At 49.2% G+C, this 23381-nt stretch overlaps 1 protein-coding gene across 11 annotated transcripts in view; it reads left to right on the forward strand.

Annotated features, from left to right (window-relative positions):
* Positions 1–23150, forward strand: part of TET3 (tet methylcytosine dioxygenase 3) — a 111997-nt gene extending 88847 nt beyond the window's left edge. For 9 of the 11 annotated variants that reach the window (XM_086327654.1, XM_086327653.1, XM_086327658.1 and 6 more), the window contains 6 exons: positions 5458–5666; positions 6823–6973; positions 9451–9540; positions 10049–10186; positions 14515–14851; positions 15397–23150. In XM_086327654.1, coding sequence (XP_086183780.1) covers positions 5458–5666; positions 6823–6973; positions 9451–9540; positions 10049–10186; positions 14515–14851; positions 15397–17183 — 2712 coding nt within the window. In that variant the 3' untranslated portion in view covers positions 17184–23150. Of the gene's footprint in view, positions 1–5457; positions 5667–6822; positions 6974–9450; positions 9541–10048; positions 10187–14514; positions 14852–15396 lie in introns of those variants that run through there. The other 2 variants (XR_015137310.1, XR_015137311.1) reach the window with 1 other exon arrangement.
* Positions 23151–23381: the final 231 nt, after the last annotated feature.

A 23381-nucleotide genomic window follows, 5' to 3' on the forward strand; every position in this document is an offset into this window, starting at 1 on the left:
GCCGTGAGAGGAAAGCAGAATGATGGCAGGAAGAACGTGGTCCTCAGAACTCTGGTCCCTCCAGGCTCTGCGGACAAACGCCCAGAGCTGGGCACAGGAACGCAGTGCTTTGTCTAGAAGTTGGAATAGCTTGTGGATATCACCAGGCCTGGTGGAGTGCCCATCACCAATGCCCATCTTCTTTCTTTTTGAAAGCAAAGCTCACATAGAAGGGAATACATAGGGACGGAGAGGTGAGGAAATTCCACACCTGATGAGTGAAAATAAAATGAGAGAGGAGGGAAATTTTGTTAATGAGAAGAGTGGTAGATCATAGAACTATTACAGTTGCAAGAAAATGGCAGTGCTGTGTTGTTTCTTGTTTTCTAACCAAATCCCATAGTGTGGTGACGTTCCCTTATTTTTTGCCTACACAGCCACCAAATACCCTGTGTATTACGGTTGTAGGGCTCATCTAGATTTCCACCTCCTTGGAAGCTGGAGAAGGGACAGAGGTTCCCTTTCTCTGCCCCCGTGTGGAAATGGCCCACAGACGCTAAGGACAGATTGTTCTTCGTGGCGGCACGGCCGTGGTCCGTCGCCCTGGGGGTGGCAGCGTCCAGCTCCCTGGGCTGGGCAGTGCCTCCCATGCTCTCCCCGCTGCCCCAGCCCAGGTCTAGGTCCTGGGTTTTCTTTCCAGCCAGGGTTCATGTCTGTGTTTGCAGCCATTACCTTCAGGTACAAGCAGTGTGCCCGGCAAGTTTTAGATTTAACCAGCTGGGATCTTGGGCAACAAAGCTGAGGTGCATCATGGATGCCCAGAAAATGTGGGTTCAGAGAATGATCTGAGAAAGTGGGGCCCCCCAGAGAGCCTGCTGGTAATGTCAGATTTTAAGGTGGCCTGTACAAAGTGTGGAAGTCAGCAAGTGTGGAGATGACGGAGCAACGCAGGTAGGACTCCAAAGGCTCAGAATATATGAAGGCACACCAGACGCAAACGCTGCAGACACGATAAATGGGCTTTTGGTAGAAGAGCCATGGAGATGCTGCTCAGGCCAGCCTGTAATGGGAACAAGTCAGAAGGCAGATATTTGAAGGCACCGGCGGCATGGTGGAGCAGACTTAACTGGGGAAGCCCAGTGCTGGAGCTAGGACCGAGGATGAGTCACGGGGGAACAGACTGGGGTTTCTGCCCAGTGCTCTTTAGGCTCAGCGCTCAGGGAACCCCTGGCCCAAGTCCAGGTGATTTCTTTACGATCCTGTGATGGCGCGTGAGCCGTCTGTGTTGCTGTGCTCTGAGTGCTGGTAGGTTCACACCTTACATTGGCCTTTGACTTCTGCACTCTGTATTCCGTCCTGCTGGGTTCCTCCATAGAGTATGGGAGCTCCACTTGTTGCAGCTTTTTTGAGTGTATCCAAAGGCCTGTGAGGGTGTGGCCACAGGGCTGTCTGCTCGTGCCTCAGTACACTTATGTGGGGGTCGCACAGAGTCGGGCATGACTGAAGCGACTTAGCAGCAGCAGCAGCAGCAGGAACATTTAGGGCTTCCCAGGTGGCTCAGAGGTAAAGAATCTAGTGCAGTACAGGAGATGCAGGAGACCCAGGCTTGATCCCTGGGTTGGGAAGGTCCCCTGGAGGAGAAAACGGCACCCCAGTCTAGTATTCTTACCTGGAAAATCCCATGGACAGAGGAGCCTGGCGAGCCACGGTCCCTGGGGTCGCACAGAGTCAGACAGGACTGAGTACGCGTGCACAGGCAAGCGCAGACTGGAAACCCGAAGGGCACGGCCTCAGTCCAGCCGTGGCGGTGCAGGTGACTCTGTGAGCTCTAAGTGTGTGTCACACATGAGTGTAATTAGCCAGTGCTCTTCTGGGGCAAACCGTAGTACCTGCTGCATGTGCAGATGCCCATGGAGTGCCCGGCTCAGTCTGCAGAAAGCCAGCCATACAGGGATATGATGATTGGCATTTCATATATTTACTGATCCACAAAAACAATTTTATAAATAATGTTGCAGTCAGTGCTTCCACAAAGGGTGGAGGTGGTGGGCACCATTACTGCTATGGCTCAAAGCAGGAACTCTTGGCCCAGATACATTTTGTTTAGTATACAAGATGTCCTTTAAATTTTGAAGGAAATTCTGGTACATGCTGCCTTATGGATGAAACTTGAGGATGTCATACTAAGTGAAATTAAGCTGGTCACTGAAGTTCAAATGTTGTACAATTCCACTTACGTGAGGTACCTGGCATAGTCAAATTAATAGAGTCAGAAAGCAAAATGGTTGTGACCACGGGCTGGGCTCAGGGAGAATGGAGGGTTAGTGTTAATGGGTAGAGAATTTCTGTTTAGGAAAATTAAAAGTTCTGGAGATGAAAGAAATTCTGGTGATAGTTTATATAACAATGTCAGTGTGCTTAATGCTAATGAATTGTACACTTAAAATGCTAAATTTTATGTATATATTATATATATTTTTTCCCACCATTTAAAAAATGAATTTGGTGTTCATATCTTTAAAAGGAGAGATTTCATGTGAAAATCTGGATTTCTGTTTTCTTCTTCCCAAACTGGAAGGGGTAGGTACACTTGGCCGGAATTCTCACCAGGCAGTGACCCAGGGAGAGGGGTCTGGCTTCCCAGCTACCCTCAACTCCTTAGTTGCACCTCTGGCCTGCTCTCCTTACTGATATTGCCTGCCTGGTGGCTCCCTCAGCATCAGCCTACACTGATGTACTCATGACCAAGCCTGTCTCCAGCCCAGACACCTCCTGACCTCCAGACCCGTTCTGTTGGTTCTGCTCGGAATAGCCACTCCAGTGTTCCAAAGTGCCTCCACCTCGGGGTGCTCCCTGCTACCTAGCAGGAAACACTGCCCACACTCACCCACTTTTCTGCACCACAGAATGTCATTTAAGACTTGTGCCTGGCCCTCAGCTCCTATAGTGAGGTGGTCCCAAAGTCACCTTTCTCCTGAAGGTCTCTAGAGTCCGTGTCTTTCCTGTTCATTCCCCATTGTTCTAGCTCAGACTTTATCCGTTTTGCTCGTCTTATGTCAGTGGTCTCCCCATTTCACCCCTCTCCCAAACATCTGCTCCCCCTTCCAAAGCATGTAGCTATGAACGTAAGGGAGCCCCCTGCTTACTTTGTAGAGCCGTGTCTCAAGTCCTTGTCCCTCCACTCGCCACTCAGAGCCCTTCCCAGTCTTCCCCCTTCACAGGCCCCCACATCTTCTCTAGTCACAGAATTCCTTGGGATTTTTGGAGGGGAGATTCAGCCACCTCACCCCCCACTCCTGGACCCTTTGTGCTATGTGTGAGCCAGGACAGTGTTTAGGGCGAGGGTGAAGAGTGAGGTGAAAGCCTGGGTGACTGGACAGCTGGACCCTGAGGAGCAGAGCAGTACCCCATGGCCTATGCTTTTTTTTTGTTAGCAGTCTTTTTGAGATGTAATTCACATACCATAAAATTCACTCATTTAAAGTATACAATTCAGTGGTATTGCAAATTGTTAAAACATAGATAACATAAAATTTTCATTTTAATCATTTTAAATGTGCAATCCAGAGGCATCAGTTACATTCTCATTGTTATGCAACCCATCACCACTGTTTATTTCCAAAATTTTCTCATCATCCCATCCTGAAACTCTGGTTGTATTCTTAGGTATGCCTGGTCATATATGTTTAACTTTCCAAGGAACTACCAAAAACTGTTTTCCATAGCATCCAGGCCCTTGCTTTTTAACAAAAACCATGTAGATATGCACCATTTTCTCTGCAGATGTTTTAGGACAATGTAAAAATTTCTGAAATTATGGCTTATAATTTTATCTATAGATTTTATTCCTTTTGTTCAGTAGTTCAATTGTGTTTGACTCTTTGTGACCCCATGGACTGCAGCACACCAGGCTTCCCTGTCCTTCACTATCTCCCAGAATTTGCTCAAACTGATGTTCATTGAGTTGGTGATGCCATCCAACCGTCTCATCCTCTGTCGCCCTCTTCTCCTCCTGCCCTCAATCTTCCCCAGCATCAGGGTCTTTTCCAGTGAGTCAGCTCTTCACATCAGGTGATCAGAATATTGAAGTTTCAGCTTCAGCATCAGTCCTTCTGATGAATACTCAAGGTTGATTTTCTTTTAAAGTAGACTGGTTTAATCTCTTTGCTGTCCAAGGGACTCTCAAGAGTGGAACTTTCAAGCACCCCAGTTTGAAAGCATCATTTCTTTGGTGCTCAGCCTTCTTTATGATCCAACTCTCACATCCATACATGACTACTGGACAAACCCTAGCTTTGACTATACAGACCTTTGTTGGCAAAGTGATGTCTCTGCTTTTTAATAGGCTATCTGGGCTTGTCATAGCTTTTCTTCCAAGGAGCAAGCATCTTTTAATTTCATGGCTACAGTCACTGTCTGCAGTGCATTTGGAGCCCAAGAAAATAAAGTCTATCACTGTTTCCATTGTTTCCCCATCTATTTGCCATGAAGTGTTGGGACCAATGCCATGATCTTTGTTTTTTGAATGTTGAGTTTTAAGCCAGCTCTTTCACTCTCCTTTTTCACCTTCATCAAGAAGCTCTTTAGTTCCTCTTTGCTTTCTGCCATTAGGGTGGTATCATTTGCATATCTGAGGTTGTTGATATTTCTCCTGGCAATCTTGAATCCACCTTGTCATTCATCCAGCCTGGCATTTCACATGATGTATTCTGCATGTAAGTTAAATAAGCAGGGTGACAATACAGCCTTGATGTACTCTTTTCCCAGTTTTGAACCAGTCCATTGTCCCATGTCTGGTTCTAACTGATGCTTTTTAATCTGCATACAGATTTCTCAGAAGGCAGGTATTCCCATCTCTTTTAAGAATTTTCCACAGTTTGTTGTGATCCACACAGTCAAGGGCTTTAGTGTAGTCAATGAAGCAGAAGTAGATGTTTTTCTGGAATTGCCTTGCTTAATCCATTATCCAGTGGATGTTGGCAGTTTGATCTCTGGTTCCTCTGCCTTTTCTAAATCCAGCTTGTACATTTGGAAGGTCTTGGTTCACACACTGTTGAAGCCTATCTTGAAGGATTTTGAGCATTACCTTGCTAGCATGTGAAATGACCGCAGTTGTGCAGTAGTTTGAACATTCTTTGGCATTGCGCTTTTTTGAGGTTGGAATGAAAACTGACCTTTTCCAGTCCTGTGGTTACTGCTGAGTTTTATTTTTATTCCTAAGTCTATGTAAATCACCAATTACTTAGGTTTTATAGTAGTTATTTTTCATTTTGCAGTTTAATGTTTTTCTTTTCCGAATCACAATGATCCTTTAGCCTGTGTGGTTGCTGCCGCCAGGGTGTGACACCCCTGGGACCGTGCCCAGAAGAGCTGCAGCCTGGGTCTGTTGGGCAGAGGGGAGGGGGGCGTGGCATCCGCCGTGGCCGCGCCCAGCGCCGGAGCCTGTGGTTCCCAGCGCCCCGCCCCGCCTCCCCACAGGTGATCCGCAGGCACACGCTAGAAGAGAAGCTGCTCTGCCTGGTGCGGCACCGAGCGGGCCACCACTGCCAGAATGCCGTGATCGTCATCCTCATCCTGGCCTGGGAGGGCATCCCCCGCAGCCTCGGAGACACCCTCTACCAGGAGCTCACCGACACCCTCCGGAAGTACGGGAACCCCACCAGCCGGAGATGCGGCCTCAACGATGAGTATGTGGATGGTCCCGGTGGCGGGGTGGGGCACGGGGTCAGGGCCCTGTGTTCCGCAGAGTTAGGACTGGGGTAGAAAAGTGCTCACCCACAGAGCTGGCCTGAGGTCTGACCCTGGCTGGGGAGGGTCTCCTGACTCAGCTTAGCTCTGCTTTCTGCCCGGAATTGACTCTGAGGCTCTAATAATGGTGACAAGCGTGGAAACGTGTGTGATGCCCGACTAATATAAGGCATCAGTGATAGTCATAAGACCTGTCTTTACAGGATCCTCCCCCCATTTTTTAAATTAAGGTATTTTTACTTACAGTAAAATTCATCCTTTGAGGTATACAGTTTGAGGAATTTGACAGATGTTTATAGCCGTGTATCCACCACAGTCAAGACATAGAAGAGCTCCTTCAGCCCCAGACTCCACCATGGGCCTCTATAGCCTGGGGCTCCCCAACATCCCTGGCAACCACATGCCTTGTTTCCTGTCTACGTAGGGTTGCCTTTATAAGAGTGGCACATGAAGGGAGCCCTGCAGCAGGTAGCCTCCCGAGTCTGGCTTCTTTTCCTGAGCAGTGTTTCTCAGTTTCGTCTATGGATCAGGAGCTCACTCCTTTTCACCACTGAGTAGTATTCCACCACGTGGATGCATCACAGTTTGTTTATTCATTCCCCAATTGAGGGGTATTAGGATTATTTCTGGATTTTATTGAGTGTTGAATGGTAATGTCAGTGTTAATTTCTTTAAAGGCCTGTCAGCACCTGGGCCTGCAGGAAGCAGGCATGTTCAAACTCTGTGGTTCACATTATTCCCCTCCTTGAGTGGTCTGTGTTGAAGCTGATCAAGATATTAAAGTCGTGGCAAAGTGTAAACCTGAGTGGGTTTTTGATTAGGTCCTTTCAGCCATCTCACACAACCCAGGTGCTTCTCCCAGCAGCAGGCTCTCAGACCTTCAGGCTCAGGGGTGGGAGCCCAACAGGCTACTCAGAACCGCTCCTCTACCCACAAGGGTAGAGACTTGGGAAAGGAGTTGAGGGCAGGGAATGATGTCATCCCAGTAGTGGGAGGCCAGCGGATGCCAGGCAACAGCCAGGCCGCCCCCTCAGGGAGGGGAAAATTCCAGAACAAAAAATGTGCTTACGATGCCTAATGTGTGATATGTTGCAGCCGGACCTGTGCTTGCCAAGGCAAAGACCCAAACACCTGTGGTGCCTCCTTCTCCTTCGGTTGTTCCTGGAGCATGTACTTCAATGGCTGCAAATATGCTCGGAGCAAGACTCCTCGCAAGTTCCGCCTCGCAGGGGACAACCCCAAAGAGGTGAGCAGAGCCCCATAGGGAGCCCAGGACCTTCCCACTCACCCTGTTCCACCTGCTGCCCTAACAGTCCAGATAGCACACAGGATTAGTCCACTGAGACTCAGATGTGCAGAAAATGGAACTTCCTTTTTTTGTTTTTCAAACTGACCTTATCTTGCAGTGAAATAAGTTATGTGATGTGATGTGGAAGGATATGACAAGTGAAAAATTAGACTTACCAGTTAACAGGTACCTCAGGCTCTTGCAGTTTAGAAAAGTCTCCTTAAGGTAAATGTTCAGATTACTCATTAGACTGTGGCCCTCTTAAGGGTTATCGCTTCCCTCCATTCTTTGCAAGATATCTTCCTGGGTGTGAAGTGTGGCAGGAAGAGGGGCCTCAGGCCACCTTTTGGCTGATGCTAGACTTCCCTCATCCTGCCTGGCTGCTGGGGACGCGTCTCTGTGCGGTTGTCCAGTTGTCCAGGTCTTTGCTCTCCCCTGCTGGGGGCCTGGTGTGGTCCTCGGGCACTGGACTGGCATCCACATGATGTTGCCTCTAGGCCTGAGGCCTCCTCCTGCCCTCCGGGGCTTTTCCTCAACCCAGTAACAACAGGATAAGGGTCTCAGGGTCTCCTCTGCAGGCTGAGCGTAGGCTGGGAGCCAGGAGTGTCCAGCCAGGCTGCCTCCCCCTCTGCCACTTCCCCTCTGTTGCCTTGGTTGGGCAGGCCATCCCGAGGGGCTCTGCCCTTGAAGCCCAGAGGCAAAGACAGGCACAGGCTGCAGTGGGCTCCCCCCAGCCTCCCTCCCTCCTGCCTCTGCTACTGCAAGGAGGAGGGTACTGGATCTGGGCAGTACCTTGATCCCACTCTCTACCTTCCAACTCTCTCCAAGCTCCTTGTACCAGAAGGGCTTCCCCCTTTTCAGGGGGCAAGGACTCCTGGGGTACATTTTTTTTTCCTAAACCACATATAAATTTCTATGCTCAGACTTCCAAGCTTTGCTTTTCAGAAATAAAAGGAAGCGGCACATCCAAATTTAGAAGCTCTTTTTTCTTCTCTCAAAGCCAGCTTTTTTGACTGTTACATAACCTAGTCTGAGTCTAATCTGACGCTAGACTTTTATTTATGGCAGCACCCTGCCTCCCTCAGAAGCAGCAAATGCAGTTGCTTCAATGAATGAAGGAGTCTCAGTGCCGCCAGGAACTAGGAATTATCATGAATGAAAGCGATACATGGAAAACAAATGTTTTCTCTGTTCCATCAGCTACCATTTCCTGTGCACCTACTAAGTGCTGGGTACTCTGCCCAGAACCTCCCAAGTATCTCAGTTAATCTTATGACACCTGAGGCTCTAGGCACTATTACTGCTCCCTTTATGGTGAGGCAGATGGCTTGCCCGAGGCTGTGTGGCAGTGATGGTGAAGTCAGCATTTAACCCTGGCCTGTGTTTCCCCAGAGCTCACAGTCCTCACCCCCGTGCTGTGCTGGCTTCAGGCCCCCTGAGCTTGTGGAAGCATCTGGAAGGTAGCCAGGGAGGTGCAGTGAGGCTGGCTGGTAGCTCTGCCGCCCCACTGGACAGACAGCTGAGCCATTGGTCTCACCCTTCTATTTCTAATTCTGTGAGTTTGATACTTTTTTCCTTCCCTCTTCCTCCTCGTTCTTCTCTGTAAACTCTTCATCCCGTGCTCAAGGCTGGCTCAGAGCCCCTGTAGCCCTACTTGGTACCCTCAGAGGGCTAGAGAAAGGCTGTGAATACCTTAAGCTCTCTGCTTGGGGGCTGCTTCATTGCGGTCAGCACTGTCTGGTGGAACTTTCTGTGATAATGGAAATGTTCTCTGTAGAGAACAGCCAGCCACAGGAACCACTTGTAGTCACTGAGCATTTGAAATGTGGCTAGTACAGTGGAGGGGCTGAATTTTTTATTTTGTTTAATTTTAATTATTGCGAACTAAACACCTGACATGAGGTGAGTCTTAAAGGATAGAACGTCGAGGCTGTCCGTGTACTTGGCTCATGACGGGCGCTGGGCCTGGCTGGCTGTGGGATTCCTAGCGCAGGCCTCAGCTGCCCCTCCCTGCCTCTGTTTGCCTGTCTGGACCACTGCAGGAAGGATCCACACTTGCTGCTCATGCTCGTACACGCCTGCCATCCCCCACCTCTGACTGAGGGTGTTGAGCGAGTGCTCAGTAAGAGCAGGAACCCGTTCTAGGTGTTCTGAGCGGCACTGGGCTGGAGCCTGGCAGAGCAGGTGCTTGTAGCCAAGGTGACCAGACTCTCAGGAGTGTGCTCTGGCAGGCTTCAGCATCTCCAGCTTTAAATCAGACCTGGCCCCATACTCTTCCCGGAGGAAACACTGTTAAGATACCTGATGGCCCCTTACTTCTTACCTTGCCACCAGGAGCCCAGCAGAGGTTCTAGAATGGAGGTGGATTTCCAGGGTGCAGAGAGTTTACCAGGCGGAGCTGCTCTGGGGGTGTGTGACTATTCTTGTCTCCACAGGAAGAAGTGCTCCGGAAGAGTTTCCAGGACCTGGCCACCGAAGTTGCTCCCCTGTATAAGCGGCTGGCGCCCCAGGCCTATCAGAACCAGGTACTGGGTCTTGGGCTGTTCTCTGCCCACGTGGCACCCCCATCTCTGCCCAGCTCTCTGCTGTGTGGCAGTGGCAGAATGGGCTCCTGATGGGAAAAGCCCAGCCAGTGCTACAGCAGCGATGTAGGTCTTTGTTAAGACCTCTTGCTTATACCAGGCTCACCACACCCCCGGACTGTCTTTCCTCTATCCTTAGTCTTTATCTCTCTCCCCTTCATAATCCGCTACGTCCTCTGCTCTGGTTTCTACTGAGGAGGCTTGAGTTTCTCTCACCAGTCACCTCTGCACTCTGTAGGTGAGGCAAGGGGGACTTGAGATAACCCAGAAGGGAGTAACCCCTACAGGGGCTTCAGCCATAAAACCTCCCTCCTGCAGCCCATGTACAAGACAGTTTTGTTCCTTAACCTTTTCCCTCCTTCCTTCCCTCTGTGCCCCTGGCCTCCCCCATGCCAAGTCAGGGCCATTCATCTCAGGTCACTTGAGCAGCTCTCCTTGGCAATCTACACAGGTGACCAATGAGGAAATAGCGATTGATTGCCGTCTGGGGCTGAAGGAAGGGCGGCCCTTCTCAGGGGTCACAGCCTGCATGGACTTCTGTGCCCACGCCCACAAGGACCAGCATAACCTCTACAACGGGTGCACAGTGGTAAGAAAGCTTGTGAGCTGTCACAGCCCCACCTATGAGATGATCCTGGGAGGGGGCACACACCTGCTCTGTGCGGATAGGTGGGCTCAAGGCTGGGAGAGACCTGGCAGACTGCCTGCTTCTGCCAACTTCTTTGGGAAATGCAGGGACAGGGCTGGTTTGGGTGGAGGCTGCAGAATGCAGCCTCCTGGGTGCCCAGTGTGCCCCAGTTATCTAAAGTGTGGTTCCAGGTCTCGCTGAACACTTGGATTGAAGTCCAAACAGTCTCTTGATTCATTCACTGGGCAAATGTTTATTGTGCCCCAGGTACTGCTCTAGATGCTGGGGAATAAAATGGACAGTGTGCTGCCGGAGTATGTGATATAATGTGCAGGAGCAGTGAAGGCTGTGAGGAGAAGATACAGTAGGGTAAGGGATGAGATGACCACAGACGCTATTGTAGATGAAGTGGAGGGAGCCTTGTCTGGGAAGGGGCACCTGAGCAGAGACCTGGAGGTAAGGGACCGAATGCGTGGGGGTAGGGGTGGGGAGCTCCAGGAGCAGCACAGGCGAAGGCTCAGAGGAGTGAGATCAGAGGGGCAGGCAGGGCTGGGGTCGCAGGGGGAATGGGGGGCTGGGAGGGCTCTGGAGGGCTTTTCAGCTGGGAATGCTAAGATCTCACTTATAAAGTCAGAAGCAGTCTCTTGCTCCTGCAGATGGAGAATAAAGTATGTTGCAGTAGGGGTGGGTGGGGGAGAACCAGAGCAAGCAGGCCAGGTAGAGGCCAGGACAGGTGTCCAGAGGTGACAGAGCTTGGGCAGGAGTGAGGGTGGGGTGGGGAGTAATTGGACAGGTTTGGGATGATTTTGAAGGCATAGCTGAGGGTGTTTGCTCATGGCCTGGACATGGGATGTGTGCATTGCTTGAGCAACTAGGCAAGTGTTAGTGATATTTACTGAGATGTAGAATATCAGGAGAAGACCAGTTTGGGGTGAAAATCAAAAATTCTGTTTTGACAGACACAGACTCACAGACTTAGAAAACAAACTTGTGGTTGCTGGGGAGTAAGGATGGGAGAAAGGAGTAGTCAGGGAGTTTGAGGTGGACAGGTACACACTGCTGTATTTAAAATGGGTAACCAACAAGGACCTACCATATAGGAGAGGAAACTTCACTCAACGTTACGGCAGCCTGGACGGGAAGGGAGCTTGGGGGAGAATGGGTACGTGTGTATGTATGGCTGAGTCCCTTTGCTGTCCACCTGAAACTATCACAGCATAGTTAATTGGCTGTACTCCAATATAAAACTAAAAAGTTTTTTTTTTAATTAAGAAAATTCTGTTTTGAGATGCCTGCTAGATGTCCAGGCGGAGATGTAGAGTAGGCTGGGGAAAAGAAGGGTCTAGAGAAATGAAGTTGAGACTGGAGAGCACTTAGTTCATAATTAGGGCCATGAGCCTGGATGCAGGTCCCAGAAGAGTGAGTGCAAGATGGAGAAGGGAGGAGGTTTGGGCTTGGGTGGGGGCACCCTGGAAGGAGTGATGTGGCTCTCTTCTCTGCTTTTTACCTAGGTCCTAGGAGACAGGGCCCCCAGGGGGCTGTGGAAGAGACATGGGCACTGGCATGTTCAACTAAAAAGGAACCCCTAGAATCAGTGTAGCTTCTCCCCCCACGGGATGAATGGCCCAGCCCTAGGATTTTACTTCCCTATCTTGTCCCCCTTTCCCATGCTCAAGGCCAAAAATCAAGATGAGGCAGGCTTGTCTACACTGCACCGTGAGGATTTTGTAGCTGAAATATAGAGAAGGAGTGAGCCCTTCAGGGTTAGGAAAGGAGCAGGGAAGGAGGACAGACCACTGGGAGATAGGAGCATAGTCAGGTTATCTGGATCCCAGAGCTTCGAGAATGAAGTGAAAAATAAGTTTTTTTCCAAAGTGAATAATGGGTTTTTTCCTACCTGAACAATTATTTATTATAAAAAAAATTTCATAATATGAGAAAGTATGAAGTAAACATTGCCTGGCGTCTCAGAGATAACCTGTGTTAGCATTGTGATGGCCGTCCATTCAGATACCTGAATGTGTGTGTGTGTGTGTGTGTGTGCTGTTCCATGACCTTGCTTCTCTGAACTCAGGAGCATGTGGTGGATAGCTTTCTGGGTCGGTGGATATCAGTTTACTTCAGCACGTTCTAAGGCTGTGTGTGTGGCTCTGTCACCGTTTACTAACCAGTCCCCTGCGGATGGACAGTACTTTCAGACTCCTTTCCATAAACCACAGGGAGGATGTCCTCAGTACAGTTTTGTGCAGTGGCCCCAGGATAAGGACACTTACAACTTACAGCCTTGGAGTGCTAATTTGCCAGCTTATTGGGCAGCAGTAGGGTTGGTCAGGAGGCAGAGAGGGGAGAGAATGGCTGACAGCTTTACTGGGGATTTCATAAAACGGAATGGGCAAGGCAAGATAAATAAGCTGAGTAAGTTTAGGGTGGATAGTTTGAATAATTCTTTAGGCTCTGGGCTTTAGAGGTGGTCTCTATGGGGCGATTTAAGACAGGGAGAGTATTTGGTGTGTGAGAGTTTGATAGAGGAGATGGTTGGGGTGCGATAGGTTGGTTTATGTATCAGAGTTGCATTGGCAGGGGTTTGATAAAGGAGATGGTTGGGGTGCGATAGGTTGGTTTATGTATCAGAGTTGCATTGGCGGGGCTTTGATAAAGGAGATGGTTGGGGTGGCATAGGTTGGTTTACGTACCAGAGTTGCATTGGCGGGGGTCATTTGCTGCTATAGGGATTAGCTGGGCTTCCCAGGTGGCACTAGTGGTAAAGAACCCACCTGCCGATGCAGGAGGCGTAAGAGATGCAGGTCAGTCCCTGGGTTGGGAAGACCCCTGGATGAGGGCATGGCAATCCACGCCAGGATTTTTGCCTGGAGAATCCAGTGGACAGAGGAGCCTGGCTACGTCCATAGGGTCGCAGAGAGTCGGACACAACTAAAGCAACTGAGCATGCAGTCTTAGGGAGGGTCAGTCCCTTCGAGATGAAGTCCCCAAATGTTAGAACATCAAGAATTCAGAAAATAAAATATAGTCAATACAAGAGTAAAAAGAGTAAACAAACAAACAAAATCAGACCTCCTCAGTAATCAGAGAAGCATATTCCAATGGCAAGATACATTTTGATACCAAGTGAAAAGTTTTAAATGAATGGCAAAAATGTCAACAAAGTATAGGAAAATTGAAAGTTCTGCCGGTGTGAGTGAAGCACTGATGCTAAATCGTTTTGGAGCACAGTTTGGCAGTATGTGGCAGTTCTCCATAGTGTTTATCCCAGGGAACTAAGTATCTTAGAAAATTCAGTGAAAGAATAAAAGTATTACTTAGGAAAAAATGAGAAACAGGTTTAAATAGTCATGAGGGATTAGTTAAATAGGTTAACACATTGATATAGTGGAATAATATAGTGTGGCTCTTAAATCGTATTGGGGAAGAATATCTAACATGTAAGAAAATATACTGCGTAAGAAAAGGTTATTCTAAAACTGTATGCATAATATGGGCTTCTCTGGTGGCTCAGTCAGTCAAGAATTTGCCTGCAATGCAGGAGACTTGGGTTCGATCCCTGGGTTGGGAAGATCCCCTGGAGGAGGGCATGGTAACCCATTCCAGTATTCTTGCCTGGAGAATCCCATGGACAGAGGAGCCTTGTGGGCTATAGTCCATGGCGTCACAAAAAGTCGGACACAACTGAGCGACTAAGCACACAGCACGTACATAGTATAAATGATCCTATTTAATTATTAAAAAGTGAGCATGTCTATGACCAAGTATATGTATGGGTTATTTCTAGTTGGTGGGATTATGGAGCTAATTTTCATGTCCTTTGTATTGCTGTAAATTTTCTACCACCGGCACGTACAATTTTCAGTTTTAAGAACAAAAGGAGATGAGTGTTGAGGGCAAGAAGGATGATGGTGGAAGGTCCGAGGTCTGGGTAATGACATGTCCTGGCAATGATGACATGGATGGCAGAGCACATCTCCCTGTCCTGACCTGGCCCCTTTCTGGCTGTTTGACCCAGAGCCAGTCATCTCATCCCCTCTCAGCCTTGTTAGGCAAAGTGAATGGATGTGCATTGAAAACTGTCAAGCAAACTCTAAATGTTGGTGATACTGTTACTGATACTGTTACTGTATAAACCAAGACAAGTGTGCTTTTTAGATAGTCTGAAAAGTGGTAACGGATAGCTGGGGTTGGGACTGTCTGGGGAAGGGGACAGCCTTGTACGTGGGATGCTCAGCCCCTCCCTCTCAGTGTCGGGCTCCCCCAACCTGTCTCTTTGCTTGAGGCAGGTCTGCACCCTGACCAAGGAAGACAATCGCTGCGTGGGCAAGATCCCCGAGGACGAGCAGCTGCACGTGCTCCCCTTGTACAAGATGGCCAGCACGGACGAGTTCGGCAGTGAGGAGAACCAGAACGCCAAGGTGGGCAGCGGGGCCATCCAGGTGCTCACCGCCTTCCCCCGCGAGGTCCGGCGCCTGCCCGAGCCTGCCAAGTCCTGCCGCCAGCGGCAGCTTGAAGCCAGGAAGGCGGCAGCTGAGAAGAAGAAGGTTCAGAAGGAGAAGCTGAGCACTCCTGAGAAGATCAAGCAGGAGGCCCTGGAGCTGGCTGGCATCACCACTGACCCAGGTGTGTGGGGAGAGGGTGCCCAGCAGGGGTGGCATGGAGCCATCGGGTCGGGGGGCCCTTACCACCCCTCTTCCTGACTTGAGATAGAATTCCAGACAGAAAAGTACTGGAATCTCTCAGCCATCTGAACCGTCAGTTTTGTCAGTCAGCGACAGAGGACCCCAGACCCTATGGGAGGCACCTGGAAGCCAAGTACACGGAGGTCCCCCATCTTCCCAGAGCTGGGAAGTCCCCCAGCTCACCTGCTCCCCTCGCAGCGGGGCAGCAGGGTCTTCGGTGTGGGGCAGCCCTGATCTCTGCAGCAGCTGGCACAGGGGCGCTTCAGTGAGGACAGGTGGGGGTCTGCTTGGGTTGGGGGACCGAGAGCTCTGCCGGCCGCTCTCCCAGGGCTTCCTCGGGGCCAGGCCAAGCTGAGCTACGCCAGGAGCAAGCCCAGCCTCACGCATCTTGCCTGCCTGGCTGAGGAAACCTCTCAGGAGAAGAGGAAGCTTCTGTGGCGGTGGTTCTCTGTGCTCCTTCTCTGTCTCACCTCCTGTCTTCCTCAGGCCTTTCTCTGAAGGGTGGATTGTCCCAGCAAAGCCTGAAACCCTCCCTCAAGGTGGAGCCGCAGAGCCCCTTCAGCTCCTTCAAGTACAGCGGCAACACAGTGGTGGAGAGCTACTCGGTGCTGGGCAGCTGCCGGCCCTCCGACCCGTACAGCGTGAACAGCGTGTACTCCTACCACTCGCACTATGCACAGCCTGGCCTGGCCGCCGTCAACGGCTTCCACTCCAAGTACGCGCTTCCGGCGTTCAGCTACTATGGCTTTCCATCCAGTAACCCGGTCTTCCCCTCTCAATTCCTGGGTGCTGGTGCCTGGGGGCACGGTGGCGGCAGCAGCAGTTTTGAGAAGAAGCCAGACCTCCACGCTCTGCACAACAGCCTGAGCCCGGCCTACGGTGGTGCTGAGTTTGCCGAGCTGCCCGGTCAGGCTGTTCCCACAGACACCCACCACCCCGCTTCTCACCACCAGCAGCCTGCTTATCCAGGCCCCAAGGAGTATCTGCTTCCGAAGGCCCCCCAGATCCACCCAGTGTCCAGGGACCCCTCTCCCTTTGCACAGAGCTCCAACTGCTACAACAGATCCATCAAGCAAGAGCCAGTAGATCCACTGGTCCACACTGAATCTGTAACCAGAGAGCCTGGCAAGATGGGCAAAACACCTTTGCCTGAGGCATCTCAGAACGGGGGTCCCAGTCATCTATGGGGACAGTACTCAGGAGGCCCAAGCATGTCCCCCAAGAGGACTAACGGCGTGGGTGGCAGCTGGGGTGTGTTCCCTCCTGTGGAGAGCCCTGCCGTTATCCCTGATAAGCTCGGTTCTTTTGGGGGTTCCTGCCTGACCCCTTCCCACTTCCCCGATGGCCAGCATCAGTGGGGGTTGTTTCCTGGCGAGGGACAGCAGCCAGCCCCCCAGCCTGGAGGACGGCTGCGAGGCAAGCCGTGGAGCCCCTGCAAGTTTGGAAGCAACGCCTCGGCCTTGGCTGGGCCCGGCCTGACTGAGAAGCCGTGGGGGGTAGGGGCAGGGGATTTCAGCTCCGCCCTGAAAGGTGGTCCTGGATTCCAAGACAAGCTGTGGAGCCCCTTGAAAGGGGAGGAGGGGAGGATTCCAACCCCAGGGGCAAGCCAGCTGGACAAAGCCTGGCAGTCCTTCGGCATGCCCCTGGGCCCCAGTGAGAAGCTGTTTGGGGCCCTGAAGTCCGAGGAGAAGCTGTGGGATCCCTTCAGCCTGGAGGAGGGGACAGCAGAGGGGCCCCCGAACAAGGGGACAGTGAAGGAGGAGAAGGGCGCCGGTGGGGCGGAGGAGGAAGAGGAGCTGTGGTCGGACAGCGAACACAACTTCCTGGACGAGAACATCGGCGGCGTGGCCGTGGCCCCTGCCCACGGTTCCATCCTCATCGAGTGTGCCCGGCGGGAGCTGCACGCCACCACGCCCCTCAAGAAGCCCAACCGCTGCCATCCCACCCGCATCTCGCTGGTCTTCTACCAGCACAAGAACCTCAACCAGCCCAACCACGGGCTGGCGCTCTGGGAGGCCAAGATGAAGCAGCTGGCGGAGAGGGCGCGGGCACGACAGGAGGAGGCCGCTCGGCTGGGCCTGGGCCATCAGGAGGCCAAGCTCTATGGGAAGAAGCGCAAGTGGGGAGGCGCCGTGGTCCCTGAGTCCCAGCATAAGGAGAAGAAGGGGATGGTCCCCACCCGGCAGGCGCTGGCCATGCCCACGGACTCAGCGGTCACCGTGTCCTCCTATGCCTACACGAAGGTCACCGGCCCCTACAGCCGCTGGATCTAGGCGCCAGGGTGCCAGGGAGCCAGCGTACCTCAGCGTCGGGCCCGGCCCGAGCTGCCTCTGTGGTGCTTTCGCCCTCACACCTGGGGGCGGGTTGGGGGTGCAGAAGTCTTTTTATCTATATATACATATATAGATACGCATATATATGTATTTATGGTCCAAACCTCAGAACTGACCCGCCCCTCCTTTCCCCCCACCCCACTTCCCCAGCACTTTGAAGAAGAAACTACGGCTGTCGGGTGATTTTTTTCGTGATCTTAAATATTTATATCTCCACATTGGTTTTTTTTTTCCTCCCTTGTTTGGGGGGCTTTTATTTTCTCTTGTTTTTAAAACTCTATCCTTGTATATCACAATAATGGAAAGAAAGTTTATAGTGTCCTTTCACAAAGGAGTAGTTTTAAATTCCATTTAAAATGTGTATTTATTGGATTTTTTTTTAAGTGACAATTGTAATGGTAAAGGATCGGCAGGAAAGGCCAGAAGCACTCACTCCTGCCCGGTTGTGCTGGGCCTGGTGAGCCTGGCCCTCTTGGGAGATGACGAGGTTCTCTCAGCCGTCGGCCCCTCATGAGCCAAGTGCAGGCTGTAGCCACCCACTGTCCCCCTGACAGACACCCTTCCCTTCAGGGGAGGTAGCCCTCAGGACAGCCTCTGTCCTCTGCAGTAGGATGGGAGAATCTGTAGAGGAACACCTGGGGTCCCTTTTCCAGTCACCGGCTTGGAGTCGGGTATGGGGGGCAGGCGCACCCCAGGCCAGGCACCTGAGATGCTGGCATAGATTTCCCCCGAAACCAGGTTGGAAGTAGATAGCTTCAAGCTTGCTAGTCTCCACACTGAATCCTCTCTGTCCGTTAGCTATCAAGTCACGTGGTACCGTGGTCCCCTCGGCAGCACCTCTGGACGGAGCTGGAATCGAGAGGTTCTCAGGAGCCTTTTTCCACCAAGCTGACTAGCCAATGAATACTGGCTGAAGGAATTTGTCTTAGTGGCAGGTTTAAAAAAAAAAAAGCCTCCAAAGTCGATGCTGATACCGAAAAGGGCTACTGTATCTTTAAGAACAAGAAGTCGAACCCAAGCTGTGAAAAGCTGGCGCAGAGCCTGGTGCTGTAGTGCTGTGCTGGGACTTCTTGATCGGGCAGGCCGCACCCGCGGGAACTCCGCACAGCAGTGTGACAGCAGGAACGCATCTCCTTATCCCTGGATTTCACATTGGACAATGGTGCATGCCTCACACCTGAGCCCACCCCCTCCACGCTATCATTTGAGGAGTGGGCCTACACTTAACAATTTTTAAATGCAAGAGTCAAACATTTTCAGCAGGTAGCTATGATTTTCCTCCCTATTTGGTGCCATTTCTCTATTTGGTCATTTTCTCCTTTCCTTCTTCCCCTCTCCACCCACTTGAACATGCCCATTCTAAAATTCTGGTGCATTCGTTCAGTTCTTTGAAATGAGAATGTGGTGCTTAATTTTTTTGACATTTGTTAAGAGAGGTTGGGCCTGACAGGTAGGAAGCAACGTCCGTCAACAGCAAGTCAGACTTCTTGGAGTGTTTGTTCTTCCTGTGGTATTAGCAAAAACGATGTCCAGCTACCCATGTGGATGTATGTGGTGCGTGAGAGGCTTCATAAGGACACAGAGGGGAATATGGCCACACAGTGATTGACAGCCAAACCCTGAGCTAAACATCAGATATTTATTGAGCAGTTTTATTCAGATGTGGGTCTTCATGAAATGAGTTTAACAATCAGATGACGATGCTGAAGGCAAGTTCCTGAGCTTCCAGGTGCCTTGTGAAAGAGCTGAGAATCGCCCCGCTGGCTGTGTACTGTAACTGTTCCAGAAGCACTGGCGGAGAGTCGCTGTGAGATATCCTAAGCATTTATGTGGTCTGGTTTTAATTGTAAATAGTGAAAAAAAATTTTTAAGCACTTTTGCCTAGATTTAAACAGCAACTTGAAAAAAGTATGTTTTAACATGTAATTGTGGGAGAAATTGTAAATAGTAGCTGAATATTTAACGTGCTTTGTCTAGCCTTCACTTTTACCATATTCTGTAAAGTTGCATTTATTTTACAGGACAAAAATGAAATATTATTGCTTTTGAAATAAATACCCAAGAGCTTATCAGGATTTCGAATTATTCAGAACTCAGATTTATAGGAAAACCTCTGACCTTCAGTTTGACAAGCTAAAGGAAGCAGAGTCTTTAATGAGCATGCTGATTTTCTAGTTTTGAGGAAAAGTTGGGTCCTTTAAATGCTATTTTGCTTAACGCATCAGTACTTTTATGCAGGTCTCATTTGACTCCGTGCTTAGGTAGATGCGGGGGTGCCTTGAAAACTTCGTTTTAAATTATCTTAAACAAGAAATACAATATTTTACAAAACATTTGGAGAATGTGACTGTCTGTATGACCCGGGGAAGCCCCAGGTTGGCTGTTGGTTTGGAAGGTCCTGAGTGTAACCCAGGTGATTCTGATACTTGGCATGTATGAATCTCCTTGATGTGTGTTCAATAGACTCTTCCCCTCATCACCCTTTGGTAGCAAAGCCATTAGATGAAAGGAGAAACCAATACAATCTAAAAGCATGTGATGTCTGTTCCCCCCAGCCCAAACAGCCTTTGGTTCATAATTTCTAGATTAGCAGATAGGCTGCTGAGAAGTGAGTCAAGAGGCAGTCTCCATTGGACGTCCCCATGCCCTCCAGAACGGTGTTTCAGAGATTAGGTGGTGCTGTTGCCATGCTCAAGCCCATGCTGATTTTTACACACTACATGTATAACCTACCTCAAATCTCAGTCATTAAATTAGCATGCTTTAGACGTATGTTTAAAAAGTAACTATGCACAGCTCTTTATCCCCTCCCCCTTGCTGCTGAAGGTTTCTTAAAAGAGAAAAATCGAATTTTTATTTTTTACTGGCACTATCATTTTTTAAGTCTGAAAGATGATTAACAGACATTTTTATCATGAGAAGAAAAATAAAGCCATTGCAACTAAAGAACCTAACAGCATGACCAAGTTTTAGGAATAATAGTATAGCAACAGAAATGATGGAGTCCTAGAGTCATCTCCCCCAGTGTGCCCTGTCCACAGATGCCATCCACATGCAGTGCAGACAGTTGGTTCTTCTTTTGTTTTCCCTGCCTTTTTTGCATGCAAGGAAAGTACTTGCAAAGTTTTGTGCTAAGAAGTTTTTAAAATTAAAAAAATCGCTTTGCGGCAGGTTCTCGCAAAATAACTGGTGCTAGCTCAAGAAACCGTTATCCAACCATCAGAAATCTTGACTGACGTGTCTCATGGCTTTTGAGGTTTCTTGTTGTTGTTTGGTGTGTGTTCTGGCAGGGCCTAGGTTTCCCACACTCTGGCTTCATGGGTACTGCTTTGCCAGCCCACTGAGATGACAGGTGCGCATGGAAAGAGGTCATACCCGCCCCTCTTGGCCCTTTCACCAGCCTCTTTTGGAAACAGTAGTTTGCAGAGTGAGGGACTTTAAAAGTGCTGAAGCAAGGAAAGAAGGAGCAGATCTTAATTGCTTTGTACCCGGCAGCAGTGGGTATGCGAGGATGGGTGACAGTGAGTAGATGGTAACCTGATTCCATTAAGAGAACCCAGCCAGGCTTCATGAAGTTGACCACCGCCAGATCCCACACCAGGGCAGTGCTGCGGAAAATTAAAATGATAGCCCCGACGTGCCTCAACCAATCTCTTTCCTTTTGTTACTGAAGTGTGTTTTATGGACTAGGAAGCATTTTTATGAATTGAAATAGTCTAAATAAAATGGTGCTATGGTGTTTTAATGTGACTGTCCCTGATCCTGTCCTGCTGAGGTGCTATCAAGGTTCTGAAACCACAACCAACCAAAAACAAGGTGGGCTCCAGTCTCTCTCGGCTTCTTCCCCTGCCCCCATTTTGGTGCTGTCTCCTTAGACTTCTGTTTACGTGCTAGAACCTGCTCTGAGCAGTTTTTCTGTTTTGTTTTATTCTCCCCTTGTTGGCCACACAGGAAGGCGAGTCTCGAAGGCAGCCAGCCCTCTTACTGGGGCGGGGAGTGGGCCTGCCTGGCTTGGAGGTGGCGGGCATGCTGGTTTCACATGTGTCCTCTTGGGTCTATCAAGAAAGGAAGCGTGAAGGGGTTTTGGGGGGTTCTTTGGAGGAAGGGGAGTCGGGTGCTTCTGCGTCTTCTATTGTGGCAGGCATTCTTGCTGTCCAGGGTGCTGACTAGATGTCTCTGAGAGTTCCAAAGGTGCTCTGCAGGCCAGGGTGGGCCGGATGGGCCTCCTTCCTCCCCAGCACTGGCCAGGACTGTGGCGGGCAGGGGGCTCATTCCTTTGCTCCTCACAGCCTTTGCCCCAGCATTGCTTCTGCCTCTCGCTGGTATCCCCTCGTGTTCAAACTAAAGGAAGGAGCTTTGCTCACTTGGTGCCACTGAGGCTGTTTTTAGTTGGTGCTATTCCAAATTTCTTCTTGGGTCCACAAAAGTTGATATTTTAAAAATTCAACAGGAAGCTCTGTTTTGTGTCATCCACTGTCACAATAATTTTTTTTTTTAAATACCTCAAAAACAGGACATCATGACAACTTTGGTAAAGTAGATTCCAGGAGGGTCTGATACATACAGGTTGTCCATTTGATGACCTACTTGACCTTGAAGAATCTGGGGTCGTTTTAGTTTTCATTCTTCAGTTAAAATGGCAGAATGCTTAAAGGAAGGACTGTGGTTGACTTTTATTTTGTTTCAAGTTTTGCTTTTGAATAAAATGTGAATTTCCTATGCCCATCTCATCGAGCTTTTTCAGTCATTGTTGCTGTCATTTGAAATGACTCCCTCACAACCTATCTTTATTGACCAGCTGCATCTGCTGTAGCCAACTTCAACATACCCTGGACCAACCTGAGTGTTTTTTGAGGTGCATACCCCCAGCATAGGTTATACAGTCCCGCACGCACTCACACGCACAGGGAGAGTTTTTCCATGTGCGAGGCCCCGTCCTGGCACTCCCAGCCCTTCCTTCCGCAGAGCTGCCAACAAGAGAAAAGCAATAGGCTTCTTCCCTGAGCAGAGATTGCAGCACAGAAATGCAAGGTCTACCGTCGCTTTTTGCCTAAGAATCAGTGAGAATTGGCCTACTTCCTCGTTTGCTCCTCTTCTGATATCAGGGATGATTTTTGTAGTGGTGTTGTTCGCTCTCTTTTCTCATTTTGACTACCTGTCATTCAGGGATAACTCATCATTGTCACATGAGGATTTTAAAAATTCTATTTGGCTCATTGAATATCCAAATTTTCTTGGTTCCAATAGTTTTTTTTTTTTTTTTTTTGAGGGGAAAAAAGGAGGAGAAAAACAGGAGTGACGTAATTTCTTTTTCATCTATTCTAATTAAAGAAACAAGGGCAGGTCATATTGTGGCATATTAATGCATTGGACTTAATCTAGAACCCCTGTAGCTTTTTGATGTGTTTTATTTCTTCTCTCTTTGAATTCCTGTTTGGTTACTTGGCTTCCAATGGAGGTGAACTTAACAACCATACTTGAATATTCCGTCTTGACTTTGTAACTGTGGCTACTTGAAATGAAGTTTATCTGGGGTTGATGGATGAATGGTAGATTTTTGCAATGTCTCAAGGCAATAGGATGTGTATTATTAAACTGTAGATATTCTTAGTACAGTAAATTTATGCTGATAATTTTATTTTGTATAATTTTTACTTTTTTGTTAATATTTTTTCCTCCCACTTTATTGGTTTGCCTCCTGAGCTACCCTCCTTGCCCTCCCTTCTCCCCCAGTGTTTCAGCAGATTTAATTTAGGGTGCCTAGAAATTGCAAGTATGTATCCTTTTTTGATTTGTATTTTATTATAATTTACACAAACAACTGGGTTTGTGAACTGTATTACTCCTGGTATCTTTAAAATATTGTGGGTGTTTTAATAAATTTTATATTTATTTTTTGCACTCAAATTCTGTGTGGCTTCTTTTTCCCCACCTTGAATTGGGCCCAGATTGTGGTATTTAAGGTTCCCTATAATCCCACTGTGGTCCAACTCTCAGATCCATACATAACTACTGGAAAAACCACAGCTTGAAATCCCACTACAAGAGAATCACATATCACAAACATTTTCAGAGTACTTAAATATAACCATGTGCATGTATAACTTTTAAAATGGAGTAAAACAATAAGACTGTCCT

This window comes from Bos grunniens, chromosome 11 (assembly GCF_055505025.1).
Source record: "Bos grunniens cultivar Pamir isolate PY7600 chromosome 11, Bosgru_T2T1.0, whole genome shotgun sequence".
Lineage (NCBI taxonomy): Eukaryota > Metazoa > Chordata > Mammalia > Artiodactyla > Bovidae > Bos > Bos grunniens.